This window comes from Budorcas taxicolor, chromosome X (genome assembly GCF_023091745.1).
Source record: "Budorcas taxicolor isolate Tak-1 chromosome X, Takin1.1, whole genome shotgun sequence".
Lineage (NCBI taxonomy): Eukaryota > Metazoa > Chordata > Mammalia > Artiodactyla > Bovidae > Budorcas > Budorcas taxicolor.
The window spans coordinates 38,990,798-39,003,561 of NC_068935.1; the positions used below are offsets into that span (position 1 = coordinate 38,990,798).

Genomic DNA, 12,764 nt, shown 5'->3' on the forward strand with positions numbered 1-12,764 from the left:
ACAAACCATGCTTTGTCTTTTAAAAGGTGAACCTGGTCAAGCACCTTCTAGAAGACACTGATGCGTTATTCACTCACTGGCCTACTGGGAATTGGAAAGACAACGTCAGTTATGGAGTCGCTAGCGCTCCTGTCATTCCTCTCACCAGTAGCAACATTAATGTAAAGAGAAGTTCTGAAACACAAATCACGTACAAATCATCAAAACATTTCAGTTAACAGTGTTTAAAAAATACCAAAGTCTACAACAGTAGTACAGACACTGAAAACACCCTAAATACGCATTAGCCTCAGGCCTTTTTAATACTAATAATAAAATAGACAACCAATTGACAGAAAGAGAGGAAGTTACAGCACTTGAGGTTTAAGTCGACTTCTTTATAGGGCCTGTAGCTCGGAGTGCTGTTCTAGGATCCTTATTTTAACTCAAAAGAGATTCCAGGAATGAATTGACAAATTTAAAGCAATTTCCACTTGAAAAGCATTGAAAATACAAATCACTTTCTAAAAGCTTGTCCAACACACATGTATTTTCAGGATCCCAGGTTGTTAAGCAAAGGGATTCAGGTCAGTTTCAAGCCCTCAAAGCCACAGAATTTCCATCTCTTCTCCAGACTGGCTCCCACTCCAGTCATTTCCTGCTTGAAGGTGTGCTGGAGTCGGCTCATGAGACATTCCACATCACTGGTACAGATCTGTGGGAGAGAGAGGACATCTCCATTCAAAACCAGCCCCACCTTCCTAACCTGGCTTTTCCCCTAGTACTGCTTTAGAAAGCTGATGTGCACATGTGTGTGCTGGGTGTGGGGTTGACTCTCCCCTCCCTGTGCATGTGTGGCTGGTTGAATGGATTCCAGATGGAAGCCTTCTTCTGCTATGATCAGCTGAGTCCACTGAGCTTTCTTTTTGTTTCTGTATTTCATAACTGCTTTATTTAGGTATAACTTATATACAGTAAATTCACCTACTTTATATGTACACATTGATGAATCTTAGTAAAGTCATACAATTATGCAACTGTCACCACAATTCAGTTTTAGAACATCCCACCAAAGTCCCTTTGTGTCACTTTGTGTTCCTTTGTGTCCTTACTCCCCAACACAGACTCAGGTTTTTTCACTGTGGCTTTACATTCTGGGGGGAAATTTCATACGTGTGCAATCGTACAATCTATAGCCTTTTGTGACTAGTTTCTTTCACTTAGAAGGATGTTTTTGAGATTGATCGCCACCGAGCTTTCTCTGGGAAAGAGCTGGCGTCAGTCGTGTGGAGAGCCTTGAGTCTGCAGCCAGCTGAATGATGGCTTATCAGTGCTGGTGATGTTATGTTCAGGTCCACTGAAGCTGCAAACCCTTTGGGGAGACGAGGGAGGCAGAAATGGCTGCCACCAAAGCAGAAGTCTTCACACATGTCTTAGTTTTCAAAGGAAAAGTGACAGGAATAAATAGCTCTGTGTTCCCACTTCTCTCTCTCTCACACACACACATATCAATACAAAACCAAAAACAAATCTGTGGACCCTTAGGGCTTGCTTCATGTGGTCATCTTTATGTTAGTAGCAGCTTTCCAACTGTGAACTTGGGCACTAGGACCTGACTGAAGAGCACGAGGGGATCTGCAAAGAAACCCCAAGTTGCTGCCACCCTGAACATTCCTAAAGCTGGTAGGAGGGCCCCCCAGATTCCACTGGTACCATTGCAGACTCGCTTTGGGAGGCCCTGGCACTACCCTGGCAGGAAGCTGCTCAGGAGGAACTGGCACTAGACTGGGAGTCGGATCATGCTTTGTCCCCAGTGCTAGCGGTGGGCTGTATCCAGTCAAGTGAAAGGAGCACACTGCAGAGAATCATGTAGAACTGAATCCTCACTGCAAAAAACATAAATCTATACTGTTTATAGAAATATACATACAATATAGATACAGCAGATATATACAAAAGAGTCTGAATAAGATATGCCAAGCCACCAATGATGGTTACCCTTGAGAGGTGGCATTGCGGGGAACTGTCCATTTGCCTTTACTCTAGTTCTATTTTGCTTACATTTAAAAGATAATATGTTTGCATTATTTTTGCAATTAAAAAAAGATTGTTTTTATTAACACAGAGTTCAATTTCAAATCACTTCAACAGATCCCTTGTTCCTGGTGCTCACATTCCATCCCTCCTTTCACTGTCAAATGGGCCAGCCACTTAACTGCAGAATAGCATCTCTTCCCAGAGATAAATGACAGGGGAGTGCTAGCTAGAACTAAAACAAATGCCACGAGGAGGATGAATCACCTTCTGGATTTCCATATGGGCCAGTGCCTCTGTTAAGACGACATATTCTTAAATGGCTTAACACTCTGGACAGCTGACTATCAGGAATCTGTATTTCAATGGCACTTGTCAAAAGGCCCAGAACCTGTGAAATAGTGAGTACAATCCATGAGCAGCTTTAACTGAATTCTGCTTCTGAAAAAAAGATCTATCAGGACTTTATTTATTCTGAGGAGTCACATGCCCCCTCCTGCCTATATGAGGCATGCATCCTTGACTTTCTAGGTAACTGGCACTTACCCTTGCTCCCGAGGCTTTGTGAGTTCCCTACAGGTGGCATCCAGGGAAGAAACTGGTCCATGAGATCAGCTGTGAGCAAACATTCAGTCTGTATTACAGACTCATTGTTCCAACTTCTTGTGTCCCTGCCTGGATTGTGTCATTTTAGATAACGGCAGTGGTGATATCAACAGTCCGGGAGGTGGTTGGAGTAAGACTTCCAACTGAAAATTTAGATTTGCTAATGTCTAAAGGCCCAGGGCAGAAGTTGGATTGGTGAGAAATAATGCTTAATTAGGATCTGCTATGTAAATTAAGAGAAAGGAAGAAAATTCTTCTAAGATATATCTTGGAAGTAGGGTGGCCAATTAATTTAGATTGGCCCAGGACTTCCCCAGTATCAGCACTGGAAGTCCCAAGTCCCAGGAAACCCCTCAGCCCCAGGCAAACAAGGACAGATGGCCGCCCTACTTGCAAGAGAGAAACTTGATGCTGAATCACAGTGAGAGAATAGGTGAAGGAATTTTCCTTACAGTGATTACTAGTGACTTATTTGTGCTTGAGGAGAGTGAGGCCACCTGTTCACAAAGAACCCTACATCGCATTGCATGCCCATCTCAGGACCCCACATACCTTATTATCAAGACGGTGCAAGTAGGAGCAGATATATTCAATGCTTGCTCCAAACGGGTGGACATGAAGGAATGTGGAGATAATTCCTATAAACACAATAGCATGGAGGTTACACTTGAGCATTGTATTCGCTGAGATGCCATATGATAGTGGCTAGCAAGAGTCAGTTCATATTTACACCATATTACATATTAGGTACTCTTCTAAGTTTACATATATATATATACACACACACAGATATACACTCATTACATACACACACACATACACACACACACACACACACACTCATATAATCTTCACAACAACCCTGTGAGGTAGGTATTACCATTCCCCTTTCACAGATGAGGAGACATTCAGGCACAGAATGTTTAAGTAACGCCCTAAGTCACACAGCTGGTAAGTGGCAGGTATTTGAACCCAAACAGTCGCTCTCAACCACTCTGTGGACTGCCTCTCACTACCCTATACCACCTGGAGAAAAACTGGCATTTGAGGAGTCACTCCCATCATTCCTGATGGCTAAACACCATTTGAGTTCTACATTTTACAATGAATTTAAAATTTTACAATGAATTTCAATTGTGCTGGGTTTTTTGCAGTTCTTCTGCATTGTCTTACATTGGATTTTAGCCTCTTATGCATTTAATCATGTCTTGCTGTTGTGGCAAAAGTACAAATCATGTACTTTGCCTGATTAAACTTGTGCTTCTCACAAGAGAATCTGTTGATTGTATTTGGGTTTTATCCTGTGAGTAGCTCTGTAAAGAAAAGACAAACATTTGATTCACTCAGGTGATGACTAGTATTCTGCTTGTCCTCAGAGACCTGAATCTCTTCCAGTATCAGAATTCTTATAGCAATTTACAGCCTCCAGGAATGTGCATGACTGCTACTCAGCATAACTCTGGGGTGATCGGCAGCTACATAGATTGCCTTGATTATTTTGGCCATCAGGTTAATTGTGCTAATATGACTTTCTCTGGCAACAGGTAGAATATAAATTGTTCAAAAGTCTACTATTTTTTTCTTTTTTTTAAAAAAAATTCATCTCCTTTCATAAAATCTTAGGTTTATCACATGGATTCAGAATTGAGCTTACTGAAAACTGGCAAGAAATAAAAGGTAACTTCAGTTTGGTTTATAAAACTACAACTTGTCTATCCCTTTAAGCAATTGACAAAGCGTATTACAAGTTTAAATAGTAGGTTGAAGTGCAAATAAGTTCTTTGCAAAAATCCTCCAAATATTAGATGGCAAGTGGGTGGGTTGGAAGATCCAGGAAGAATTGATGGTAGGATTCAAAACTCTACTCAAAATGGATACTATTGCTTATAACACTACTTTCCTCTTAAATGACTTGGTAAATTGAATTTCCAAACACTGACTCAAGCTGAGAAACTTAAATTCTGAAGAATACAGTCCATGCTCAAAGGAATTCTAGATGCTATGACCAAGAAAGGCTGTCAAACGTCAAGAAATAACTCCAGAGGTTTCAAAACATGAAGTAGTTTTTGTGGGTTCACACCCAAATAGCCAATTTAAAAAAAATAGATCTTCCTTTCGGCCAGCTCAAGACTTCTTTCTTTAAAAATACAAAGCAAAACATGAAACACTTATCTTAAGAATCTATGTTTCTAGAACTATCCATTTTCAGAGGCTTCCTCCTACCCATGGCTCTCCTCTGACAGGTCTCCCTGTTGCCATGCCAATTTGTTAAAGAACTTTGAGTTGGAAAACGGAAATAAGTTGTCACTCTTCTTGAAGACATACTGGCAGATCCCCTGTGCATCTTTATTATCATATCAAAGTGTTAGATCTGAATATAATATCCATTACCGAAGGAGGCAGATATATCTTCAAAATATGCAGAAGCTAATTAGTGTGGAGAACTTTCGAGATTGGGGTGGGACTACTGTGCGGCTCAGATTCCTAGAAGGCAGCTGGGATTATCTGCTGAGGCCCAAGATCAGCCCTTTTAAAATGACTGAATATTTTCAGACCTCCATCTGCCACTGTTTTCCAAAGTCAACAAGCATTTGTGAATAGTGCCATTAAATGCAAAATGGTTCTCATTCATTGAGGGCTTGCTATGGGCTGGACACTGTGTTAAGTGATTTAGATGAATTGTTGTATTTAATACCTACAGCTGCTTTGAGATAGCTAATATTATTCCCATTTTGAAGATGGAGGAACTGAAGCTCAGTGATGGAAATGGAGAGGTCAAGACAGGAAGCCAGTTCTGTCTGATTCCTTAACCACTTATGCTATCTTGCCTCTGTCAATCAATTTCTATGTAGTGAGAGCAATTCTAGCATTTATCTTATCAGAGCCTATCAGTGTTCAAATACCCCACAGACAGCCTCCTGGGTTGCCTGCCAGTAACCTGGGAAGATTTAAGAGGCTCATCTGGGGAAGCTCTCTGCCAAACAATGTCTGCATTGCCCCTTGAGAGGGAGTGAGAGGGCTTACCTAACTTTTAAAAATCTACCACGTGTTTCTCTGGCAGACCCCCTCTTAGCATAGTGTTTATACTGACACACTTGATGTGGCAGTGGCCACCAGGAGCTTGAAGAGGGCTGGGAGATGCTGTTACCATTTTGACTGAAATCTGTACTTGTCCTTATCCTGTCATCTTCAGGACTCTGGGTTCTTGCACTGGCATGCCTCATGAACGCTTGGCGTGTGCTCACTCATCCTAGGTTACTTCTTTCCCCCACTCCACTGCACTTCATACATTGAATGTGTTCACTTCCTTACCCACTAGCAGGGCTTCGCGTTCAGATTTGACAGGACAGCTGTTCAGAGTCTTCTCCAGAGGGTAATCACTATCCTGGCTCGATGCACACAGTCTAGAGGCACAGCTTTCCTGTGGGAATAATATGTCTTCTAGGTTAGTGCACCTTATATGGTAACAGTGCGTGCGTGCGTGCGTACTAAGTCGCTTCAGTCGTGTCCAACTCTTTGCAACCCTATGGACTGTAGCCCGCCAGGCTCCTCTGTCCATGGGATTCTCCAGGCAAGAATACTGGAGTGGGTTGCCATCTCCTCCTCCAGGGGATCTTCCCAACCCAGGGATCGAACCCATGTCTCCTGCATCTCCTGCATTGGCAGGCAGATCCTTTACCACTGAGCCACCTGGGAAGCTCTCCAATTATGTTGTTGTGCTCAGTTGCATCCGACTCTGTGAGACCCCATGGACTATAGCCCCACAGGCTCCTCTGCCCATGGATTCTCCAGGCAAAAGAACACTGGAGTGAGTTGCCATTTCCTACTCCAGGGGATCTTCCCAGCCCAGGGATCGAACCCAGGTCTCCTGCATTGACAGGTGGATTCTTTACCACTGAGCCACCAGGGAAGCCCCATATGGTAACAGACTTGGTTCCAATTATACAACAGGGAACTTCTTAACAGTACCTCAAAAGCAACATTGTGCAATTTTGATTATTGAATGGAAGAGAAAATAGCATAAACTATAAGAGCATCACTGATAATCCAAAGCTTACTTATAAGGCTTCAAAACACACACACAAATTTAGACATATATCTTCACTAGTTCTTTTTTCCTTCTGCCTTCATCATTCTTGACTTGGGAACCAGACCAAGTCTGGTACCCTACCCAGCATTAATTGTCTGTGAGATGCCAGGAACTGGCAGGTAAGTTTTATCTCCATTCTACAGGTGAGGAAAGTGAGGCTCAGATAAATTAGGTAACTTGCCTAAGATCGCATTGCTAGAAAATGATAGAGCCAGGATTTCATCCCAGGCCACCCAATGTGAAAAGGACCATTCTTTTTTATTTTAGGTTCCACACTCTGCTAAAGGTCAGTCCCATATTTGAATGGAGAATCTACAATAGCTGATCCACTCATGGGTAATCAACTGTTGGCTCTTGAACTGAAAACTAGAGTCTTTATTTATTGACTATCAGCTCTCTTTCTCTCTCTCTTCTCTCTGATAAGGGCATCATCAGTTAGGATATTTATGACTTTAAAGCAAGAAATGACTGCTGCCAAAACTATCAGTAATCAGTGGCCTTCCTTGTTGTTGAAAGTTTTCTCTTTCTGAGCACAGTGGATATATTTCACAAGAGGGCACAGGTGAAATCCATGACCAACAACCAAACTGAAAAAGCCTCCAGACCTCTCTTGGATCTTTCTTTCTCTCATTGGGTACTGAGAACATCTTTTCTGTATTATGACTGTGAAGGAAGAGTCTTCAGAAGAAGGAATGAAAGAAATCCCTGCTTCAGTATCACTGCTATTGTAAAAGAGAGTGCCGGGGAAATGGCCCGCAAGGGGAGTGGATCATGGTTGACTCAAATGTTTTGTCACTTCTTTCCTTCCACAAGCTCTCAGCAGGGACAGGCTTCCTTCTTTTTTTCCTTTAAAGATGCATTCAAAGCTTCCAGGATGCTGTCCCTGAATGAAACTAATGGTCTTTGCTGCAAGACATGTTGTTTTGTGGATTTACAGGCTTCCAGGCTGTAGTCAGAAGGGAAATCTTTCTTGATGACCTACTCAATCTTTGGCCTTTAGAATCTAATCTGGTCAGTAACCATCATGCCAAGTTTGATTTAAACTGCTGGCTCACTTCTAAGCCACAGGCTGTACATCTGCTTCTAACCCCCTTAAAACATTACATGATCCAGTAAGACATTTCTTAAGTGTGAGAGTTTAACAGATTGGGGTTGATTTAAGATATGAAGACATTCTGAGAAGTTTTAGCTATCTTGAATCAAAATGCAGCCTGACTGAAACCTGACTTCAATTTTATTACAGCTGGCATTTAAAAACATTAGAAGGTATATTGAAGGGCTGCTTATCACCTTGCATTTTACTAGCAGATTCAAAGAGCTAGTTCTTTCTGCAGGAAGACAGACATAAGTCACATTGTTATATTGCAAAACACTGATGATAACTCACACTGTGGTTTACTGTCAAGAAACCCAAACAAAAAGAAAAAAGATCCTTCCTCACCAAAACTTATTGCTTTCCTTTCAACCTGAAATTATTTTTCCAGTCTAATGTGATGGTACTTTGCTTTCTAACCTAATTGTGTCAGTTTGAAATATGTGGTCACAAATCAGCTTCCCAGAGACGATCAGTTTATAATGAACTCTCATGACTTTCTCTGAAGGAAGCCTCCCTTAAAATAACAGGACAAAAACATATTCTGACTCACATGTTTCTCATTATCAGTTGCATCTCTCCTTCTGTCCTCTTTCGCTGCCACTCCATGGCTTCCCTGGTGGCTCAGAGGTTAAAGCATCTGCCTGCAATGAGGGAGACCCAGGTTTGCTCCCTGGGTCAGGAAGAGTCCCTGGAGAAGGAAATGGCAACCCACTCCAGTATTCTCGCCTGGAGAATCCCATGGATGGAGGAGCCTGGTAGGCTATAGTCCACAGGGTCGCAAAGAGTCAGACATGACTGAGCGACTTCACTTTCTTTCATGGTATATGCAGTTTCAAAATGGGAAACACTTAGACTTAGTTCTAAAACTGCAAGATTCTTCTGTACCATTTGACCCTTCGCTTCTTTAAATGAAATACTTAGAGAGCTGATTACACTTGATGTCCTCAAGTCAATTAGTGATGTCAATCCTGAAGAGTGATTTTAAGCTTAATGTCATTAGTGTAACCCCCTGTTTATCTATAGCCTTCTGGCTACACAACACATTCCATTTTATGCAAGAAGTGAAACAGAGCTAAGTAGAAGCTCTGGGACATTTTAGAAGCTCTGCTTGTATGAGGCAAGTCCTGCTAAATAGAGCAGCTTTGGTACTTTTCAATTAAATGCTTGATAAATGAATTTGTCTGGAATTATGCTGGTTTCTTTAATAGCACCCACAAAACGGGAAAGTGAGTTGGTTTTATGAAGTGGAAGAATTAAAAGCATATTGCAAATGGCCTCTGGAAAACACTTTCCATCATTTGTTTCAACTACATCAAGGTTGCCAGTTCTTAATGGCACTCCAGGGGAGTCAGTAGGCTCACAAACACACCCAGGGCCTGTATGCATTGCATCTTTCTGAGCTGAGCACAGAAGAGAAAGGGCACAAGTTCTTGTGGAACTGCAGAACTGTGGAATTGATTTCTGGTTCTTGGTCTAAGCTTCTAATCTTCTCATCCTTCTGAGACATTAAAGTCAGGCAGCTCTGGTCAATGGGCCTTTCTTTTCAGAGAATAACTTCACTTGGTTCAGGCATAAAGGAGGTTTGAGAGGTGTGACACAGAGATGCCACCAGTTGACTTTATGCACCTTAAATAGACTGGACACCTGATGCATGGTTGCGATACATTAATTCATCCAGAAATTTAGTAGACTTTCTCTGAGGTCCTCGTTGGCGGTTCTTATGGCTGCGGACTCTCATTAGGCAGAATCCCATTTTGTCTTCCCTGTTACTATTATCTAGCTTTAGCATAATGTGTGTCTTTGTGTGCTTTCCAGTCCCCCCTACCCGCCATCCCCCCCACTTTTGGTTTTGGCCATTTCAACCTACAGCAGCTCATTATTATACTAGATGGAGTGTCTGCAAAGAAATGTCAATGTTCAATGTTCTAGTTGTACTTGAGTTTCTTCATTTAATGAAATGCTTAATTAAAAGTATTTTCTGTCACACGGACTTTGATTGAAGGAAGCAGTGATGAGGTATATACTCTGATCGTTTCCAAGAAGGAAGACTGAGGAATATTATGGATGGACGGACATTTTATTCATTGAAAAGTACACTTTCCTGAACCTTCAGAACTGCCAAGGACTCATATCTAAAGGCTGAGCTCTTGATTCAAGAATTAGCCTGGAGAGGAGGCTTTTAATCTCCATTCAACCAAAGATTCCGCATTTGACACCTTTAGGTAGGAACTTCCAGGGCATTTTCATTGTCACTGAAAAGCAGGAAAGGAACAAGGCAAAAGGAACATTTAGGATTCATGTACCTTTTCTTTGAGATTTTCCAGCATTTTTTCCACCTGTAACTTGTCATCTTTGATTTTTTCCAGTTCAGCTTCTTTCCTTTTGTATTCCTCTTGGACTTTCAGTAGATGCTACAAGAAAGACCAAAGATAATCAAGTCCTAAGAAGCCACACTTCACTCAAAAACCCTGGCTGAAGTTAGATATTAGGCAGGCCTGCCTCACTTTCCCCCAGCACACACACTCATTTCTCCATGCAAAGATACTAAAGGGAAAATCAAGACACTTTTCACTTGAAATTATTTTATCTGACTCTTATAAGTCTTTTGGATTTGTTCATATTTTAGAAACACTCTGAGAAACTAATTGGTCTAATCACTTAATTTTCCTATTCCAGCCAGATGTAAGGCTGTTGTTGTTGAGTTGTTAAGTCGTGTCCAACTCTGTGACCACATGGACTGTAGCCCGCCAGGCTCCTCTGTCCATGATATTTCCCAGGCAAGAATACTGGAGTGGTTTGCCATTTCCTTCTCCTGGGGATTTTCCTGACTGAGGGACTAAACCTGGGTCTCCTGCATTGGCATGGGGATTCTTAATCCCTGAACCACCAAGGAAGTGATGTAGGTGTAGGGTGCAGTTAATACTATGTGGACAATATCTTGATTTTGGCATAGAACTGAGCTTAATGTTGTAAAGCATTCTTGCAAATTGCCGTTTTCCTAGCCAAGCTCAATTTCTGTGAGGAAAGTAGTAAAGAATCCAATTTCACAAATGTTAGTTCCCTTATCAGTAGGCAAGGAACTGGATTCATCATTAATGATTATTACAAATTCTATGTATTTAGTATCTAACATGTGCCAAGTATTATGCAAAGGGTTTCACATGCATGATCTCATTTAAGCCTCACAATAATCCTATGATACATAAGCCTGAAGATTAGAGAGGTTTAGTGGTTTGCCTAAGGCTATTCAGATAGTCAGTGCCAGAGCTGGAATTTCAGTTCAGGGTGAGTCAACCCCACAGCCAGCATTCCTAACCAACATATTAGACTATACATCTATTGGGGATAAGATGGCAGAAATTTTACCATAGTTTACATGGCTACTTTCCAATAAAAGGTGATCAAAATAGGTAAAATTAATTTTTCAGGAGGTAGAGACCTAATTGTCTCACTGAGGTTTTTGAAGCGATGGAATGAAAACAAAAAGTTCATTAGTTTTCAACTGAACCGCTCCATTCTTAGGTTGGAGTGGTTTCAAAATCAAGGAAAGAGGGGAAAACCACAATGGGAAACTGTTTTGCTTTTCAGAGGCTTGCAAAAGACCATTGAGAAGGATAAAAGACACAGTACAATGTACATTGTCAAAATTCTTTGATGTCTAGCTGAGAAGATGTATTTTTTTGGTGGAAAGATCTCTGATGTAACTTACATGTTCTAATTAAACTCCATGGTGACAGTAAAAGGAAGGTAACCATTACTTCACACATTTTGTTAATAGGAAAGGTAAAATATTAATGTGATCTTGCTTGTCACATAGGAAGACAACGATAGCAGAAGTAATAGGAACATGGGGCTCTTAGTGCCAGAAGAGACTCCATGTTCACAATTTGTGATTTCTAACCATCAATAAGCTTCACCCTAGATAATTCCGAGGCACACAACTAAAAAATTATTGCACAATTTAAGTTGTAAGGAAAATGGCTAGTAGTCTGGCAATACAGAAGAGGATAGTATCCTTACTGAGAAGTAGTACTCCTTTGCTATAATGGGAACAGATGCTGTATCTTTAAATAGTAGGCTTGTTGGGGTGATAACCATGTAAAACTTCTAGACATTGAGCATCTATTACACAGTGTTGTTTTTGAATGCAATTACAGTTGAATGCACTTATTTACTTTACTTTTTACACTTGGGATAATGTGCAGGTAAACTCATTCACACAAACAACTGTGAAAACAAAACAAAAGCAAATTGGTATTATGTACCCAAAAGCACTGATACTTAAAAGCCTATAACATCCTTCCTTCCACCCAAATCAAGAGTAGGATTCCGGTCATTTCTTCTAAAAGACTGTATTATTTAGCATTGTATCAACTAGATACTTCTTCACCAGTACTTTTGCTTACCTAAGTAATTAAGGTTCTTCATAATGACCTTGAGACTCTGTTCAAATCCTAAAGTATATTTGGTAGCATAAAGAAAAGATTAGGTTATGCTCAGTGTAGTTTTATTGCTAAGTATGTTTTACTGAACACACAATCTTTGGAAACTAGGGATCCATTGTTTTCTCTATATTTACCAAAGATTACATGAACTACAATATGTAATCCCTTCCTCAGCCATGCCAGAAAACAGAATATCAAGAAGAGGTTTACTATCCTATTTGCTTCTGGGGGCCCTTTTACAGGTGAGGAGCTGATTACTAGCCTTCCAAAAAGCTCAGAAAACCAAAATGCCTTTACCTGTTGCATTCCTTGCAGGGCTTGCTGCAGGAGTTTCAGCTGCTGTTCCTTGTTTGGGTCATCTTCTCTGTGGGCTTTGCCTTGTTCTTGCTTGAGCAGTTCTACCTCATTCCGGTAGGCATCTAGCTGCCAACGGAGGCTGTCATTTTCTTCTTTCAGAGCTTCTGCCTGTGATACTAAAGCTAAACGATTAATATAAAGTAGGAAAAACCATATA

The 12,764-nt window shown here is 41.0% G+C and overlaps 1 protein-coding gene across 1 annotated transcript in view; it reads right to left on the reverse strand.

Moving 5' to 3' along the window:
- Window positions 1-340: 340 nt before the first annotated feature.
- ENOX2 (ecto-NOX disulfide-thiol exchanger 2) overlaps window positions 341-12,764 on the reverse strand; it is a 282,851-nt gene continuing 270,427 nt past the window's right edge. The window contains exons 11-15 of the mRNA XM_052663092.1: window positions 12,548-12,729; window positions 10,109-10,216; window positions 5,932-6,040; window positions 3,172-3,257; window positions 341-694 (exon numbers count right to left, since the gene is read on the reverse strand). Coding sequence (XP_052519052.1) covers window positions 563-694; window positions 3,172-3,257; window positions 5,932-6,040; window positions 10,109-10,216; window positions 12,548-12,729 — 617 coding nt within the window. The 3' untranslated portion in view covers window positions 341-562. The remainder of the gene's footprint in view (window positions 695-3,171; window positions 3,258-5,931; window positions 6,041-10,108; window positions 10,217-12,547; window positions 12,730-12,764) is intronic.